The sequence below is a fragment of the Cygnus olor genome, chromosome 13 (genome assembly GCF_009769625.2).
Source record: "Cygnus olor isolate bCygOlo1 chromosome 13, bCygOlo1.pri.v2, whole genome shotgun sequence".
NCBI lineage: Eukaryota > Metazoa > Chordata > Aves > Anseriformes > Anatidae > Cygnus > Cygnus olor.
This window is the reverse complement of record NC_049181.1, coordinates 10,000,001-10,018,956: the sequence shown is the minus strand read 5'-3', so window position 1 is coordinate 10,018,956 and position 18,956 is coordinate 10,000,001. Positions and strand designations below refer to the sequence as shown.

At 63.3% G+C, this 18,956-nt stretch overlaps 1 protein-coding gene across 6 annotated transcripts in view; it reads right to left on the bottom strand.

Annotated features, from left to right (window-relative positions):
• Positions 1–173: 173 nt before the first annotated feature.
• NLGN3 (neuroligin 3) overlaps positions 174–18,956 on the bottom strand; it is a 35,206-nt gene continuing 16,423 nt past the window's right edge. For 3 of the 6 annotated variants that reach the window (XM_040572478.1, XM_040572475.1, XM_040572479.1), the window contains exons 2-8: positions 17,590–18,304; positions 16,489–16,548; positions 11,300–11,359; positions 8,789–8,938; positions 7,122–7,307; positions 3,192–3,981; positions 174–2,741 (exon numbers count right to left, since the gene is read on the bottom strand). In XM_040572478.1, coding sequence (XP_040428412.1) covers positions 1,904–2,741; positions 3,192–3,981; positions 7,122–7,307; positions 8,789–8,938; positions 11,300–11,359; positions 16,489–16,548; positions 17,590–18,067 — 2,562 coding nt within the window. In that variant the 5' untranslated portion in view covers positions 18,068–18,304 and the 3' untranslated portion in view covers positions 174–1,903. Of the gene's footprint in view, positions 2,742–3,191; positions 3,982–7,121; positions 7,308–8,788; positions 8,939–11,299; positions 11,360–16,488; positions 16,549–17,218; positions 17,268–17,589; positions 18,305–18,956 lie in introns of all 6 variants that reach the window. The other 3 variants (XM_040572480.1, XM_040572476.1, XM_040572477.1) reach the window with 3 other exon arrangements.

The following is an 18,956-nucleotide window of genomic DNA, read 5'->3' as shown; positions in this document are numbered from 1 at the left end:
GGGGGCAGGGTGCACCGCGCTGCCCGGGGGTGCAGCACCCGACCTGGGGTGAGTGCTGGGACCCTGGGGACCACCCGGCTGGGGTGGCCCCGTGCTGCACCCCACACCCCCTCCCGGGCTGGACCGAGCCTCTGCCCCTTGCACGCTCCAAGGAGAGGCGAGACACACCGCTATTAAAAATATCACTTCTGTTTTATTTGGAATTTGTTACTCTGCGCGGGTGACAGGGTATAAATACATTCTCCAACGAGCATCCTCACCCCTCAGCCGGGGCGGGCTGCGGGGCCACGCGGGGCCAGGTGGCACCGGTGCGTCACGGCCGCCAGCACGGGCAGCGTCTGCCAGCCGGACCGGCTCGCACAGGGCGAGGGATAGTGGCCCCGCAAGGACACAGGAGCTGCCCCCCAGCTGCCGGACCCGTCCCCCCTCCTGCTTCCCCACGCCCAAGGTGCCGAGGACCATGCTGGCGGCTGACACACTCCCTGCCCTCACTGGGATGCCTCAGGTGGGCTCCCGGGCAGCTCCTTCTCCGTGCCCAGCTGCATTGAAGCCCCCACCAGCCCTGCGGGTGCCCCAGCCCCGGGATGGGTGCCCTGTCCCCACGCAGGCTGCATCACCCCCCGTGGCCCCGCTGCGAGCACATCCAGGTGCCGGGAGGCAGAAAGCACCCTCGGTGCAGCCAGCTCACCCTCCGAGCTGCCGGCCCGCTGCAATCCACAGCTGGGGCAGGAATTGCAGCACGGCCCCGTGCAGCAAGGGGGTGGCAGGGTGGGAAGCAGATGGGGAGCAGGGCAGGGTGGCTGTGGGGAGCGCTGGGACGCAGCACCGGCTGCTGCCCTGGGCGGCTGCGCTTCAGCTGCGGGTGTCCCCGGCGGGTGACACCCAGGAGGGGCTGGGGGTGGCACTGGACAGTGCTGGCAGCGGGGTGGGATGGGTCAAGGGGGGGGGCCGTGGGGTGCCCGCGGCCAGGCCCTGGAGTAGGCTATTTGGCTGAGATCCGTGGGCACGGGTGACAGAAGAGGGAGAATATCAAAAATACAAAAGAGCGCGGCCTCGCGGCGCGGGAGGCAGGGCCCTGCCTGGCGCCCGCCGGCCCTGTGCGCGGGCAGTGGGGCCGCGGGGCCGCGTTGGGGCCGGCACCGTGCACACACGCTGGGGTTCTTCTAACTGGCTTTTTATTTTATATCAAGAACACTTGGTTTAAAATCTTTACAAAGGACAAAACGCGGAGACTCCGTTAGTGTGTAAAGAACTAAAGATCTGCTTAAAAAACGTCTCTGCAAAGAGAAACAACTGACACAAAAGAGGTTCTCTGCAGCGCAAAGAGGGGCAGAGGCGCCAAGTCCCCAGCTCGGGGCCAGCTCCCCGGCTCCCAGTGCCCCGGCACCGGCCCCAGCGCCCGCACCCAGCGCGAGGCCGGGCCCCAGGCCCCTGCCCGCTGCCTCTGCCTATAGCACCATGGCCCGGGGCTGCCGCTCGGAGCCTTATCCACAGCGCTCCAGATGCCAAACCTCCCGGGGAGCCCCGGCACCGGCCGAGAGGGATACCCGGCACTACTGCGCACCCATCCCGGGGTGCTTGGCGGGCGCTGGGGATGCCGTGTCCCCGCGGGGAGGCACAGCCCCGGCACAAGGAGCCCTGTGGCTGCTGTCGGCTGGACCAGAGAGGCCCTCCTGCTGGGAGCCGGGAGAGTCGAAGCACTTCTCAAGAGTTAGAAAGGAACGAAAGAAAGCGCCGAGGGGAGCGGGACGGCCAGCGGCGTTGGGTCCCACAGGTCCGGGCTCGGTGCTGCACCGTCCGTGTGCGCTGCCCGTCCATCCGGGGCTCCTGCCGGTCCCTCTGCCAGTGTCTGCTGCGTGCGTGTGCGTGCGTGCGTGCGTGGGTGTGCGCCGGCCGCGGGCAGCTATACCCTGGTGGTGGAGTGTGAGTGCGGGAGCCCCGTGCTGTTGAAGCCGGCAGCGAAGGTGTTGTAGGGGTGCAGGGTCTGCAGCCCCACCAGCGAGTTGGGGATCATGGTGATGGTGTTGGGGGTCATGAGCGGGATGTCGTCCGGGGACCGGCGCAGCGTCAGCGTGTAGTCGGGTAGGGCAGCGAGGCGCAGGGCGTCGTGGGGCGGCACAGCCTCGCACTCGTGGTGCGCCTGGCTCACCTGCAGAGACGGCATCTCCTCGTCGGGCGCATGGGCGATGTCGTTGGCGGCGCCGCGCTGGGGACTGGGCTGCCGGTGCGTGTCCTGCCGCCGCTTGTCCTTGCGGTAGTAGAGGGCGGCGAAGGCCAGCACGTTGAGGAAGAGGAGGGAGGCGCCCACAGCGATGGTGACGCTCAGCTCGGTGGAGTAGTCACGAGGGCTCTCGAGCAGGGTGCCCGCCTCCTGCTCCGGGCTCCACTTCTCCTTCCCGTTCTCGCTGTTGTAGGCGGGTGAGATGGCAGGGCGCTTGGTGGTCCAGATCTTGCCGTTGGGCCGGCGGGTGATGTGGGAGTTCTGCGTGGTGTCGGGCGGTGGCACTTTGGTGGTGGTGGAGGTGTAGTGGAACATGTCATGCAGGTTGTACAGGTGCGGGACCAGGTGCTTCCAGAAAGCCACCTTGGTGGCCCGGTAGTGGTCACGCACCCGCGGCTTCAGCCCGATGTGCAGGTACAGCTGGTCACGGGGGTTGTACTTGGACCAGGCCACTTCCTCAAACCGGTTGGCCTTGGTGTGGATGAACTTGGTGTCCTGGGGGACAGGCTTGTTGGGGTCCCTGCAAGACACAGGCAAAACAGAGCTAGCGCCAGGGAGAGCCAAAGAGGTGGGGAGGGAGAGCTGGCCGCCTCTGGATAAGCAGAGGAGGGCACAGATGGGCACCACCCCAAACCCTGAGTCAAGCCTGACCTGTGATAACCACAGCCAAAGTGGCTCCCACACCCCTGTGCTTGGCTGTGGCCAGAGCCTGTCCTGGGCTGGCCGTGGCTGCAGCCCCTGCCATGCCGCAAGCAGCCTTGCCCAGGGCGGGAGCACATGGTGCCAGGTCCTTGGGGCTGGCCATGCTCTCAGCTTCTTGCTGTGTGGCTGATGACCCCAGCTAGGGCACAGTGCATGGATCTCTGGACACAGGGGGCTCAGCGTCCCACACCAGGCATGCAATCCCACCACCCCGTTGCCCAAGTGCAGAACCCCAGTGAGGCACCGCTCCCCATCCGGCCCTGCTCACCCCGTCTTGGCAAAGTTGGTCCAGTAGGTCATCACCACGGCACTGAGCATGACGTCGTTCTTGGAGAAGTTGCAGGGAAAGAGGTCCGTGGGGCCGATCATGGGGATCCCGAACACGTAAGGCACCTCATCCCCGTGGGCCGCGTCGGACCACGCGGGCTTCATCAGGCTCTGGCAGTGGTGGTAGAAGGCGTAGAAGTAGGTGGGGGAGCCGTAGCGGGCGTGCAGGTCGGCCGTCACCACCGACGGCTCTACCCACTGGTGGTCGGTGAAGAGGGCCACCAAGGTCTTGCGGCGTGTCTCGGGGTTGTCCCGGTCGGCCCAGTCTGTGTACATGAACTTGATGGTCTCCCGCAAGGTGTCCTTGCCCTCGGGGTAGCCGTACAGGTTGTCTACAAAGTTGGAGACCGAGTAGTCAAAGTCGCTGCCCGACACGCCGTCCTCAGGGTCCACCACGCCCTCCACGAACTTCAGCCCCTCGCCCTGGTTGACACCCAGCATGATATCGTAATTGAGGAACTCGCCCTGCTCCATCAGGATCTCTGGGTCGTCTGGGATCACGTCCCCGTCAATGACCGGCCCAAAGGCCACATGGTAGCGTGCCGGCTGGATGTCTTGCTCCACCAGCTCCTTGGCACTCTTCTGCCGCAGGCAGTCCACCATGTCCACCGTGTCCAGCACGTTGCAGCCCACCTTGTCGGCCAGCATGCTGGTGTACTTCACAGGCTGGTAGTTCACTGCCCAGCTGGAGAGCGCGGAGCCGCTCTGGATGATGGCTCTCTGGAAGAGGCCTGCAAGAGAAGCGAGGAGCGGAGGAAGCTTGCAGCGGGGAGAGCCCGGAGCTGCCCCAGTACCCCACGGCTGCAATGCAGGACAGAGTGTGGAGGAGGCACCGGTGCCCTCATGCTCCTGCGAGGACCCCGATCTCCAGCGTATGCACCATACTTAACCCGTGCCGCGCTCTCTGCGGCGCTGGGCTGGCATGGGGCCTCAGCCCAGGGGTGCCGCGCTCCCCCAGGATCCCATGGCAGGCGTTTCACGGGGAAGGCCTGGCAGCAGCGGGAGGGTTAACGCCTGCTCCGGGGACACTTAACCCTGCGTGTCCCACCCGCCGCTTTGTCAGGGCCCCCCTCGCCCCCCTCCCCGCCACTTCCTGCCCAGCTGGGGCTGCTCGGTGCCAATCCGGCCCCGCGGGAGCACGCTGCCAGACGCACAAAGAGGGCCTTTCTGCCACCGGGAACACAGAGGGAGTGGACTTTCGCCCTGGAAAGCGGGGCCACAAAGGCCCTGGCCCAGGCGGAGGAATGCGTGGCTGGGCTCCAGCCCCATGTCAATGGCGCTTGTGCTCGGAATACAAAGGGCTGCGAGGAAGCGGAGCCTCCGGGGCGGTGAAAGCGGCCGGGCTCGGGGTGCACCCTGGGGTCTCTGCTCTCCGGCCGGCCCTCTCCCGCGGCCCCGCATGCTGCTGCGCCTTGCTGGACTCTGGCATTTGATTGCTGCCAGAGACTGTTTCGTGCACGGTGCGGGGACCAGCACAGCAGCATCGCTGCACCAAGAGGCCACGGGGCTGAGCCCACTGACGCACAGAGTGCTGCGAGAGAGATGGCTGCGCACCTGGGCCCGTGCCCCTTCCTGCAGCAGCAGCGTTCGGAGGATCCTGGCTACCAGCCACAGTGCCCGTAGCTCTGTCTGCATGCACTGTCCTTGCTCTGCTAAGTATCTGACGTACAGTCCCATGCGCCGGGACAAAGAGAAGTCACAAGCTCTGTTTGTCACCTCCCGGTGCCCTAGAAAGCAGTGCCCAGCCCACAGGCACAGCGGGCAGAGCACTGCCCGTTCCCCTCCGAGGTGAGCATCCCTAGGAGCCCTGGCAGGGCTCTCTGGGAAGAGAAGCAGCCCCTGGCCCCTTGGCGAGGAACCCACCCGCCTGCGCGCGCCGGGGCTGGCAGGGGAGCCGCGGGTCTCCCCGGCAGCCAGACACAGCATGCGCGGCACCAGCCTCCCGTGTCTGCCTCTCTCCGCGCCTGGCAGAGCAGGCACAAATTAGCAGCTTCATTAATAGCTCTTGATCACTATGAGTTTTATTTTGATCCGATAAAAACAAACCCGCCTGGTCTGCAGGCTGTGTCTCAGCGTGGCTCCCCTGCCGTGCCGCAGAGCTGGCTGCCGGCCCCGACCCCGGGGAGATGGGTGCTTTGGAGCAGGTCTGGGTGAGGGCATCCTGTGTCCGCTTGTTCTGATGCAGCACTGGCTGCAGCATCGAGAGCTCCCCTCCCTCCTCACTGCATTCACAGCCATGGCAGCGAGAGAGCTGGGTGCTCAGCACCTCTGTGATGCAGAATGGGAGCCCTCCAAGAGCAGCCCCCACGCTGCAGGGAGCCCACACCACAGCCTAATGGGGCAGCAAGGGACATGGCACCCAGACACAGGGTTTAGTGGCAGAAAGCCTGTTGTGACCCCAAAAGTGCTGCACTGGCCTCTCCAGCTGTGGATGGAAAGCCAGGGAGCAGCTGCAGCCACTCAGGTGGGGCAAGGGCTGGAGGCCCCAACCCCCCCCAGCCCCTCCTCATGCTGCCGGGTACAGCAGCGCACCCAGTTGTGCTTCCAAAGAGGTGTCACCACCATGGGGACAGCATGGCCACGCACAGGCCCCTGTGCCGCAGAGCATCCCCTCCCTGCACGCAGGTGGAACCCCTCCTGCTGCTCCGGGGTCTGCCGAGATCTACCCTTCATGGCAGAGCTCTGGATTTACCAGTTCACACAAGGGAAGCATCTTCTAGGTTTACCAAAGAAAATGGTTTCTCCTAATAGCCATTTGTGCTTGAACAGGTCACCTGAAGAGGACAAGGCACCATCCCCAGCAGCATCCTGCTCACGAGATGCCAGGGGCAGCAGGAGGACAGACGGCTGCAAAGAGCTGAGGCGCTGACTTTGGGCACTGGGCACTCATGCAGGAGCATGGACTGATCATGAGTGTCCTGAGAGCCCAGAGAGAGCAGCTTACGCGGTGCAAATGTGTCTTCCATACACATTGCTTGGGCTTGACCACTGCAGCTTTACTTTCCTCGTTGTTTCCAAACTTTCTCTACCCTTGGGCTGTAGCAAGCCCTCCTTTGCCCTGCTTTACTCCAAGCTGGCAGGGCGCAGGTGACGGTGACAGCAGAGCAAGCAGGCTTAGGGGCAGACTGGCCCTGAATTCCTCAGATCCTGGACCAGGACTGGCCCAGCAGGACCAGGCAGCACGGTACGCTTTGCCCTGCTCCATGTTCAGCCTCTGCCACCTGATCGGCCGTGCTGTTTCGGAAGGTTTTTCTTCACTCACTATTCCCAGGCTCCCCAGCAGGGCTGCAGCTCTTCACAGTACTGTCATTTGTCATACTTGCCTGGGTTTCTGTGGGGCAGATTCATGGCGGTGCCCACTGCCCCAGCGTGGCCTGTGCCTCTTCTCCCCTGCACCACACACAGGGATGTGGCACTGCCTGAGCTGAGTGCTTGTGCCCCATATAACCCCCTGTGACCACATCCACCGTGCTCCCTGGCAGTCTGGTGCCCTGCAGACCACGCTCAGCTCAGGTTTTCCTCCTGCTGTTTCCTTCAGGAAGTTTAGGCAGAACAACTCCGCTCTGATTGCTGAAGATCTTTTTTTTTCAATTTTCAATGTAAATTTATTCACAGGTGGTTTATATGCATCTGCTCTTATGCCAACACAATCTTGTAGCATAAACAATTCCTTTCTTATCTAGAGTAAACATTCTGCTGTATTTACAATACGATATCAATCACATCACCTCCACAAGCGCCGTGCCAGTCTCCACACTCCCAGACCTCCTCCCTGGTATGACGGGGCCTCGCTCCCTCCCCGGGCTCACGCCCACTTTTGCCCCTACTCCCTCGTGAATTGCTCAGCAGCTCGGGCACGGCCAGCACCTACCTTCCGAGTGGTGGGAGAGGGTGAGCAGGCTGACGCAGGAGGCGCCGATGCCGGAGCCGAAGACGGTGATCCGCAGGGGATCCCCGCCAAAGAAGGCGATGTTCTCGCTGACCCAGCGCAGCGCCTGTATCTGGTCCAGCAGCCCGTAGTTGCCCTTAGCAGCCTGGTCCCCTGTGCTCAGGAACCCTGCGGGTGAAACGGAGCCCGGTTAGGGACGGGGGAAGCAGCCTGCCCTCCCACCCCTCCCTGAGCCTGGGGGTGCTCTCGGGGACCCCGTCCCAGCGGGACCAGCAGAGTCCTGTGGGTGCTGTGGTGACACTGCAGTGCTGCACACGTGGGGACGAGGAGACTGGGAGTGCTGCCTGCAGGCACAGACGGGGCGATGGGCACGGGACACTGCCCTGCCCCGACCACCGCCCGTGCCAACAGCCTCACGCACGCTCGGAGGGAGGCTGGGGAAGCACCAGGGAGCGCAGGCAGGCTGAGCGCACACAGCCAATGCTTCCCATGGAATAGCGTGGTCTGGAGGAGGCTCTATAAATGTAAGGAGGTGGGCTGGGCAGAGGGGAACCGACTGCAGCTTAAAACACAAAGGCTCTCAGTGAGAAAGACGCAAAGAAATGCTTTCAATAGCAAAAGTAACACCCAAGATAAGCTATCGATGTTTTATCTGCCTTGACTCAAAGCAGGAAGCTCAAGCCATGGCATGGAGGCTGAATTAAGGCAGGTAACACGGTGGCAGGGAGTGGCACGGCGCTGCGCCGGCACCGCAGTGCTGCTGGCACTCTGCAGCTCTTCAGTGGAGATGCCGATGGCACCATGTAAGTTTTATTTCAGACTGTATTTTATACCTCTTAAATTAGCGCTATCAATCTTAAAGGCCTGACTTTTAATATTGAAAAGTCTCGAATAGGCTTCTTTTTACAGAAAAGCCTATTTCCTGCCACGTAAATCCAGGCAAGACTGCTGACCTCCAGCTGCCTTTCCAAGAGGATGTGGGGCATGGGGGTGTCAGAGGGACGTGGCGCCCAGGTGTGGGACAAGGAGCCCCCGTCCTGGCTGGGGTGCGAGCAGCAGAGCCTGTGGGGTGGCTTGGATGGGTTCTTCCCCAGCAAACCCCTCACAGGGCTGAGCACATCTCTGTGCACCTTGTGGAAGACCACGGTGCGAGCAAAACCACCCTTATGCCTCTCCTGTTCCCTTCCCCAGGGGATGCATCTGGGGCCGTGCATTTCCCATGCAGGGCAAAGGGAGCTCCTGGGGCCTGCCCTGGCCCCGTCCCAGGGCTGCTGGGGCACGGCACTGCCTGGTCAGCTCGGACAGCACCCACGAAGCAAAGAGGCAGCTCCTGCCGGGGTGGGGGGAGAGCTGTTCTGTCCCCCAGGGCAGCCAGGCAGCACCCGCTGGCAGCTCAGTGCTCTGAGCGCTCTCAGGAGGTGATGCTGGGTAAACACATTTATTATTTATTTAACCACAGACCAATATTTGCTTTCAGCTGAGCCAGGTTGTGTAAATGAGCCTGGGTGGCCGGTGCCAGGAGCCTGACCACGCTGTTGTGGCTGCTGTGGGTGCTGCCACGTGGCACCGTGCTCGGCCGGAGCACAGACCCCGTCCCTCCCCGTCCCCCTGCCCCCCGTCCCGCCGCACAGCGCTGGCACAGCCCATACCGAGCACTCCAACGCGGTAGTTGAGGGTGATGACGATCACGTTCCCGTAGCTGGCCAGGACGCTGCCGTCTATCATGTTCCCCGTGCCCTCCATGTACGAGCCGCCATGGATGTACACCATCACCGGCTTGGCCCCGCTGTCCCGGATGTCTGGAAGGAGAGGAGGTTAACCACAGGACCCCGCCAGCAGCCGCAGCACCCTGCCGAGAGGCAGACCATGGAGGAGGAAGGCAATGCCAGCTGCCAGGACTGGGGAGGGGGCTGCAGCAGCCAAACCCAGAACCCAAAGCCTCGGCGCAGAGATGTGAACCACTCACCACCACCCCAACCCCGCCAGCCCCTCTCCGGGTGGTGGCAGCCCCTGTCCCCGTCCCAGCACTGCTGTCTCCTTGCCGGGAGCTGCCTGGGGTCTCAGCACGTGCGGGAGAGGCACGGGCTGGACCCAGATGCTCTTCCCCAGAGCCGGGCTCTGGCCGTGGGCAGGAGCCGGCACCTCCGTGGTGGCAGCGGCTGCGGGGCACTGACAGCCCGGGGCGCCCGCAGAGTCTGTCCCCGTGTCCCTTCTTCAGCTGGCCCCAAGCCCTCGGCTCCGGGAGTGCTGGCAGCTGGCATTGCGGAGGGGCAGGGACGGGGTGTGCAGGACCTGGAGGGCGGGGGGGCACTGGTGGGCGCTCCCACCTCTGTCTCTCCCGCCCCCCCCCTTCCAATTCCCTGGGAAGGCAGAAACCTGCCGGCTGCCGGGATGCGAGCCCATGGCACCCCAGTGCCCGGACACAGACATGGCGATGAGCAGACAGTGCGTGCGCGTGTGCGTGTCGGGAGGTGAGCGCCGAGGCCGGGCGAGGACAGGTCATGAGGCATGGAGTGAGGATGGGGAATGGGACCCGAGGGACGGGCAGGAAGGGCTGGGGGAGCCTAGAGCAGGGAGCAGCCACGCGCTCCCTCTCTTGCCTGCTCTTATCCTGGGGAAAGTCCCTACTGGTGCTCAGCACCTGGCACATCTCCACCGTGTTGCACAGAGGCAGTTGCACCCATCCTGGTGGTACCAGCTCCCACATGGTGCCCAGCCCTCTCCCGTGCTGGCGAGCCGGTGCCGATGCACTTTGCTCTCCCTTGTGCTTACCCACACTCAGTGCCTTGCATCGGTGGGCATGGCCGGCACCAGGCATGGCCCTCGCCCCCCTCGGCTGCCCCGACCCTTGCCCCATCCCTGCCTCCCTCACCCCCCCGCACCCCATCGCCACCGGCTGCCCTGCCCGGGGCCATCCCGGTGCCAGCCTCGCTCTGGCAGGAAAACTCTTGCTGGGGCCGCCTGCGTGAAATCCCAACAGCTCAAACGCCGAGCCTGCGGCTCTGAACTCTCCTCCCTGCCACGCGCTGTCACCGAAATGCGAAGGGACATCCCTGTATCTGACCAGCAGCAATGGCATAACAGGGAAAAAAAAAAAAATGGTTCTTAATCTTCGCAGCACATCTTAGTGTGCAGGGATTTACTGCAGTCAAATCACTTAGGATGGATGCCAGTTTACACCCTGGTTCAAGAGATCCTGGGGCACAGGTTACTGGGAGACAACAACAGGTTTTGATACTGCCAATGAACAGGCTTTTCATCTGCTTCCCAGAACCCAAATGCCATCTGTCAGGACAGGCTTGAGCTGCCCCAGGACTCCTGCAGACCACGAGGTCTCAGTGCCCTCGCCGTGTTCCAGCTGCGTCCTGGCAGACCTTTCCTCCCGCCTCCTCCTCACATCCCTGCAACAAAACAGGCCGAGTCCAGACCCTGCAGACGAGCAGCCCTGTTTTACCCAAAATTGCCTGTTCTGCAGTTTTCTTAAGCCTAGTGTAGATCCTGAATCGCACCCATTTGAAGTCGCCCTTGCTCTACCTCATCTGGCACAGATGCCGTGGCCACAAGCAAAACGTCGCTCGCATTGGGAAAAGAGTGGGCGCAGCACCCCCAGCACCGGGGCCGGGTACAAACCCTGCTCCGGGTGCAGGGGACAGAGAGCTGGTGGCACTGCTGGCCCGTGGCATGGCACCTAGAGCTGTGTGGGGCCGCTCCTCGCCAGCACCCGCGTTCCTTTCCCGCAGCATGGAGCGAGTCGGGAGTGGGCGAGGGCACGAGGGCACGAGGGGAGGGCGCAGGCTCCCGCTGCGCATTGCCGAGTCCGGAGGGATGAGGCTGGAGGTGGAATATGACCGGGCTCAGGGTGAAATGGGCCCAGGTGCCCGAGGGCTCCTTTGCTCCCAAGCTGCCATGCTTCCTCCCGGCCCTCGCTCGAGCGGAGCGGGGGCAGCCAGCAAACTTCTCCTGAAGCACAACCCCACAAGCTTCCCCCGGAGGAGAGGAAGGGCCTGAGCCCTGCACAGCCGGCCCCCCGGCCCCCCGCCCCGCGCAGCTGCCCAGCGCCGAGACAGACACACACGGGGCTCCCTGGGGATGGCAGCGGATGGCGGGCAAACGGAGTTGCTTTGCGTGTCATGCAGTGGCAGCCTCGAGCACAGAAATACCTTCGTCTTCATCCCCGTCATTATCCGCTAAGTCCTCTCCCTGTTTCTTAGCGCTGGCTCCTATGGACCAAACACGAGTAGACAGAACATAACGCAAAAAAACAAAACAACACAACAACAAAAAAAAAGAAAAAAAAAAAACAAAGAAAAAAAAACAACAAAAGAGAATTCAAAAATAGCATGATAGCAGAGACGGTGGGGCCAGGCCTGCGCCCCACAGCACTGCTGGCTACTCACACTGCACCTCTCCCAGAGCCACGGCAGGGCAGGGGCAAGGCTGCCCCGGCGCCGCTATGCCGCTCCCCAGGGCCCTTCCCAGATCCTCCCCGGGGCGCTGGGGGCGGCGAGCATCCCAGAGCAGTGCCCCTGCCTGCCCCTGCGGCCCCGTCACGCAGCACAGCGATGGGGTGCGCACAGGGGTCCCCGCTGCCGGCTCTGCTGCCGCTGGGGACGGCTGTCCTCTGCCACCAGCACGGCCGAAATGCCACAGTGCCCTGCAGCCCTGCTCGTCGCACCACAAACCACTGGATTGTAACAGGAGCACCCCCATGCCCCCAAAAAACATCAGTTTCTGTAAGGTCCTGCACAGCTCGGAGGTCCCGCTGGGCACCAGCATGGTCCCAGGGCCCCGCTCCTATCAGCCCAGCTCCGTCCCAGCAAGGGGCTGCTCCATCAGCGAGGTGCAGCCTTGTGTCCGGATGAGACGAGGTGAAAGTGGGTACAAGAGTGGCTGGGAAGCCGAAGTCGGGGAGTCAGTCCCACTGCCACCCCTGGACGTGACACGGGTGGCACCTGTCCCACTTGCAGATGACAGAGATGGGGGGGGACAGGATTTGAGCGTGAAAGGAATCAGTGATACGGGCAGCTCCGTGGGGCCAGGTGGAAGCACCCATCATCAGCAGGGCTAACCCGCGGTGCCGGCCGAAGCCCTGGCTGGGGACAGCAGCCCCGTCCCGCTCAGAAGACAAGAGCAGGGTGTGAGGGGGAGCGGCGAGGCGCAGCTGCCGCTGGTGAGCTGCACAGCACCCCGTGCCGTGACCTTCTGCAGGCAGCCCACCGAGCAAGGACCAGGAGTCTGGAAAATCCATCAGGCAAGTGAAGCTTGAGGGAGACAAGGTCATCCAAATGCTGACAGCAGGAAGCCGAAGGGAGCTGTGCTCGCTGCTTCCCCAGGCAGGACGGGCCACAGAGCTGTGGTGACACGGGAAAGTGAGTCCTGCTGCACGGGGCAGCAGCTGCAGAGCCACAGGAGGCAGGGTTAAGCCAGGCAAAAAGAAAACCTTTCTGGCAGATAGGGCAGAAAATCAGTGGAAGTGATGGCCTGGGGAGGGGGTTAAGAAGAGGTGTGACAAATGCTGGGCACTCGCTAGGCAGTGCAGCTCCTGTCCTGGGGCAGGGACATCTCCAGAGCCAGCTGGATGTTCCCGGAGCTCACCTCCCAACACACCGCTCTGTGTCCTGCCTCCTCGCAGCCATCCTGCTACACCGATCCCCCCAGCCTCACCCCAGGAGCCCCTGCCCTCTGCCCTGGCACCCCAGCGTCCCCCCCCGCTGTGTCCCCTTCCCCACCTGGCACACAGCCCCAGCCTGCCTGCGGGCAGGCGCTGTGGGCTTGACCGGGTGCGTCTTCGACAGGGAGAGCTGCGAGCCCAGAAAGCACTCAAATGACAAAGTACCCGTGCAGTGTTTGCTACGCGGAGCTCCTCTCCAGCTTCCCTGGCAGTGCACAGGGAGAGGGATTTTCTCTAATGACTGCTGCAGGCAGCAATCCTTCACCCAGCCCGTGCTTCGGAGCTGGGAGAGCTGGGAGAGGTGGCACCGCGTGGGGAGGGAGCTGGCTGGGGCAGCCGCAGCCGTAGCGAGTCCAGCTATGCTGCTCACCCCCCCAACCACCCACCGATGCCCCGCGTTCCCATAGGAGAAACAACACAGTAGGTGCTCTCACACCTTCCTCGCTGTTTGCTCGGTTGCCTCCCAGCACCTGCTATTGCAGTGCTCAAGGCCCAGTGCATCAGGAGCTGCTCCTCTGCTCCAGCACGGGCTGCAGCCCAGAGCCCAGCGCTGCCCTCCTGGCCCACGAGCTCCCTGGGCTTGTCTGAGCTTCTTGGTTCACAGCCAGCAAAACCAAAGGACTTGTGGCTCCTGCTCTCCTCACCCACCAAAAATTCATCCTGCTCACCCAGTGCGAGTGCCTGTTACGCTGTTTAACTGCGAGCTGACTGCGGAGTGACATTGTTCAGGGTGATAGGAAGGATGCATATGCTGTTATCTGAAGTCCCTAGGAAGATTTAAGCTCAAGTTCAGTAAAAAATAAAATCAGTTTTCCTTAAACAGGAGCATCCGCACCGGACTTGTACTATCTTAAGCAAACTGTTCCAATAGCACTGACGCCAGTGCAAACAGCGATAAAGAGGGCAGGGATCCCAGCTCCTTGCAGCCGTCGTGCTCGGCGTGGTGCAGGTAAGAGAGGAGCAGGAGCAGGACCCAGTCCTTCTGCGGCTCCAGCAGCCGGGCAGAAGCCTTTCCTCCGTGCTGCCCGGCGCCTCCCTGCCCCTGGGCAATGCTGAGGAGCCATCTCCATCCTCCCGGGGCTCCACAAAAGCACCAGACCCCTCACGCCCTGGTGACTGCCAGCACTAACGCCGCCCCTCACCTTTGTACATCATGCCCCGACACAGAAGCAGAGCACAGGGGTGGCCACATGCCCCCAGCCATGCCACAGAGGTTAGGCTGGTCGCTAGTAAAAACCAGGGGGGTCTGACACGAGCATCCATAGGCCCTATGCTGTGTGCACGTACACGTTCCTCCGGTGGGCAGAGCTTTATTTTCACAGCAAAACATGAGCAGCAGCTGAACCTAGATCGTCCAACAGATCCTCCTGCACAGTGCATGGCTAATTAGTCCCAAAGCACTGCTGCCCTGCCCTGTCCCAAGAGAGGGGACCGATGTGCACCCAGGCAGGAAATAGGAGAGGGAGACAGGGACGTTTTTCTGTCTCGTGGAGACGGGGATGAATTCTGATAAAATCTTAGCCCTTTGGCTGCTATGAGATGAAAACAACAGTAAGGTGAGAGCCGAGGCATTTCAAACCACCAAAATATTAGACAGGCTCTCGCTCTGCGAGAGGAGAGCTTATTGACCAGTCATACACAAAATGGTCTTAGAAATAATAATCAGAAGTATTGCTGGACAAGATGATGTTCAAATGACACAGAGTCCGAACAAACAAGCACTGCAGGTGTGTTATCCTCGCCCTAAGCACTACTAACCCAGGACATTCAGAGCTAAGTGCCTCTTCACAAGTTATTCAATTAATTCGAGTCAACAGACACCAGCTCAGCGGCCGGAGCTGAAGGGCAGCGGCAGCAGCTGGGTGCTTTAATCCTCTGCACATCACGCCTGGATGCCGAGATCGCTGGCTCTGCCCATCCGCGAGTCGATTCTGCCAGCACGGGGCAGGAGGCACAGGGCAGGAGGCACATCCCCGCCGCCTCCCTGGGAGCTGCCACCGCGCAGGGACCGCATGGCACAGGCCACCAAAAGCATCCTCAGAGGGACTGCAAAGAAACTGCCGGCGAGCAGAGCTGATGGGGGGCAGAACAAGGAGGCGAAGGCGCCTGAGGTGCTTCATTGCGCCTTGCGTCACCCCTTCTCCTGCCCTACCCCAAGCCCCTCTGCTCTGCCCGGGCTGCTGGGGGCTCCCGCGGGGACCCCAGCCCCAGAGGGCCGGGAGAGGAAGCGCTTTGAAGTGGCTCGGTGTCGCTGGCACAGCCTGCGCCGGAGGCGGCGTGCGGAGACTCCCTAATGCGCCAGCCCTTTCAGGGGCAGCCTTGGCACTCGGAGAGATGGCGTGTGAATAGCCAGGACAGCGACAGGAAAAGCAAAGCAAAGAAACCAAACGACAGAACTCAGGGGGGGGAAAGAAAAACAACAAAAAAAAATAGTCGCTGGAAGGAAAGAGCTCCCCAAACCTCTGAGCCCAGCTGCGCCAGCCCCGTGAAACGCGGGGGCACGAAGAGAAAAGCGGCGGGAGCCGGGGCCCGCTGCGCGGGGTGCCCGGCACGGCGGTGCGGCGGCGGCGGCGGCAGGCGGGGAGGGCAGCTCCAGCCCGGCAGGACACCCCCTCCTGAGCCTTTCAGAAGAGCTGGTCGGCCTGGCCGCGGGCACCTCGGGGCAGCGGGGAGGAGGGGGCGATGCTGGGAGCAGCCTGGGCTCTGCCTGCCTGTGCGGGGATGGGCGGTGGGATGGAGGGAGCATCCTCCGGGGACCGAGGGAGACAGGAGGGGTCCGGTTTGTGCATCTCCGCTCCCCGGCCCGTGGCACTGGGGTTGGGTCGGGATTATTCCGGGTGCCCAAGCTGCAGCGCAGCAGGAGGAGCCCCGCACAGCCCTGGAGACAGAGACGAGACAAAGCGGAGCTGTGTCTGCGCTGGAGATGCTCTGCCGCCTCCGGGGAGGCTGCAGCTTAGGGAGGGTGTGATTTGAGGAGGTGGAGAGTACATCCTGAGCTCACACAGCCGTGTCTGTGAGCGTGTCTGTATGTATGCGGATGTACGAATATAGGGATGCATATAGCCCCGCCAGCACAGCCGAGGGCAGAACAGAGGCTGGGGCAGAACATGGCAGTGTTTACACAGCCAGGCGAGGACTGATGCTTTAACCACAGAGCTCTGGCTGCTAATGACCAGGGATGTAACAGGGGGAAGAGCTCAGGCCCCATCTACAACCAGGTGCTCCCCTGAGCGGGTCAGTACCCAGGGTGGGAGGGAGCCCCTTGCCTGCTCTGGGCAGAGGGCTGAGAGGTGCAGCCCCTCCAGCCCTAAGGGAACAGGCGCATTTAGGCGTTCCCCGTGACCAAAGGGACCGGGAAGCACAGGCTCAGCCTGCCAGCAGCTGTTCTGAAAGGCCTGGGACAACAGGAGCATCCCGCTCTGCCCTGAACCCGTGCTCAGCACCAGCCCCCAGCTGCGGGGCAGGGAGCCGAGGCGGCCGCAGCACCCGCGGGTCCCTGCGGGCGGGGAGCGGGCGGCAGCGGGGCAGGGCTGCTCGGGGCCCGCGGGCGGTCGCGGCACAGAGAGGCGCTGGAGGAGCACGCCGCGGGGCCAGAGAGAACCGACAGGCACCCTCTCACTCTCTCACTCTCTCTCTCTTTCCTCTCTGTGCCTCTGTGCCGGTCGGCTTGCTACATACCTCCTTTCCTACATATTTTCTTGTTGGGCTTTCGGGTGCATTCCTTGGAAATCCGTTTTACTGTAAAATGAATAAAAGACTACAAAATAACAGGAGGCTCCACCGGCTGGAGTGGGCATGCAATCACAACCACGCTGCTGCCCACCCGCCGCCCCGGGACCGCGGGAGGTGGGGAGGGAGCGGCGCCGTGGGAGGAAAACTCTGGGCCAGCCGTGCTGGGCGGGTGGGAAGGTGCAGCCGAGAGCCCACCAGGACGGAGGGGCAGAGCTGGCGAGGCTGCCCTGCGCAGGGCAAACCTGCCCCGTGTCCCATCCAGCCCCCTGCAGCCCTCGGGGCTCCCGCGGTGGTGAGGCTGTGGCAGGCACGCGGGCAAGGTGCTGCCTCCTCCACCCTCTACTTACGGTTCAGGTGGGATGCCCTGCGAAGGAAAAGGTTAGCCAGGAGGCAGCCGGTGCTGCTCGGCCTCACCACCGCGGGACCGTGCCCCCCATGTTTGGCTGCAGCTGCAGAGCGATGCCCCCAACCTCCCGCCTGCATCAGGACCCCCCAAAAGGGCTTTTGCGGCCCCAAAAAGGGCTCTGTGGCCCCTTCCTGGCCCGAGCAGCCCGGCCCCAGGAGAGGCAGAGTGTTCCTCCCAGCGGCGGCCGCAGCCCGTGCCCACGGCTAGCGCATGGACCTGGGGGTGGGAAGGGGGGAGGAAGGACAAACCCAAACCAACTCAAGACAGAACCTGGCACTCGGCGCCTGGGGAGCACAAACCAGCTCGTCGCTCTGTGGATCTGCGGTCAGAGAGTCTGATTCAGATTTAGCAACACAAGAGAGGAACCCGTGACGATGCCATGGAGGTGGAAGGTGGGGGGGGGGGGGACCAAGAGGCGTGGAGGGGCGGGAGCACGCGAGACAGAGATGGCAGCTGAGGGCGAGCTGAGTGGCCAGAGGAAGCTTTCCACGAACAGACAGCATGCTGCAGGGTCCACAACCACATGCTTCAAACACAACACCCAGGTGAGACCAACCGCTGCTGGGCAGGGGCAGGGGCAGGGTGGCCCCCCCTGCCCTCCCAGAGCGCTCGCTCCTGCGGGCGCCCCGGCGGGGACTCACCATCCTCCGTGGGGATGTAGATGTTGAGGTACAGACAGTCCTCGTTGGGGTCCTGGATGTAGGTGGCCACGATATCCAGGTTGGAGGTAAACCAGATGGGCAGCATGATCTCGGGAACGGCGTTGTGGATGTTCTGGGGGCAGACTGGCGAGAAGTGGGTAGCGTTCCTGATGCCTGACCAGGAGGGCGGTGGCTCGGGGGGCATGAACCTCTTCTCCCCGACTGGGGGGGCGGCGTAAGGCACCCCCAGGTACTGGTCCACGGGTCCCAAAATCTCGCTGGGCAGCGGCACGCGCACCCCCCGTAGCTTCCCATAGTGCGTGTTGACGGTGGGAGAGTAGACCTGGCCCTCCATGCGCACGACGGCCGAGGCGAAGCTCAGGACCCACAGAGCGAGACGCAGGTCCCAGCCGGCCACCAGCTCAGGCACTTGGAGAACAGGGGGCAAGAGAGGGCTTCTCCAGAGTATCAGCCACATCGTCCGGGAGGAGCAGCACCAACATCCAGGCCTGAAGCTCCTGGGGCAAGGGTTCAGCGCATCCCCATCACGGCAAGCCTCCGGTTTTCCCAGCAGGAACGGCCAGATCCGTGGGGCGGGAGAGCCCAGCGACTCAGGGACAGCGACCCGGAGCGACGTGCCGCCGCGCCTCAGAGCCTGCGAGCTGCCTGCTGCGGTCCCCCTTCGAACGGCCCGGCCCGGGTGGGATTGCTGATGCTGCGGAGAGACGGAGGGAATTAACAGCAGACTCACCCTGCAAAGAGCCACAGGGCTGCAGCGCCGTGGGTGCCCGCTCCTACCTGGGCGCAAAGCGCTCCCCTGCTCGTGAGCCTCCGCCGTGCTCGAGAAGGGGCCGGCGTTCACCCCCCTGGGGCAAGAGCCCGGGCTGGGATGCTGGGGAACACCCGAGGTGCTCCAGGAGACGGAGCCCCGAGCACGTGCGGACACACAGACAGCGCCTGTCCGCACACGCTGAGCCCATCCATGGCACAGAGGGACCCCGGGCACTGGGTGCTGGGTGGGCAGGGATCCTTGGCAATGTCCCCCCCATGCCAACACTGCAGTGCCTGCAGCCCCCCCCGTGCTGCCCCGCAGAGGGTGGTGGGGGCACGGACACCGGGCAGGTGGCCGAGGACGGGGACCTGAGGCCGCGTGTCAGCGTGCAGGGCTGCGGCGGGGAGCCCTCGCTGGAGGCTGCCTGGATTTTCAGCGCTCTGCCCTTCCCCTCCCCACTCCGCCTGCCGCATTCAGGGCTTATGTAAGGGCCCCCCCGCCTCCCCCCGGCTCCCAGGGACGGGCACACCGCGGCCATGCTCGCTCGTGGGCTCCTGGTGTCGGTGAGAGGCCAGATCCTGGCCTCTGCAGGCTG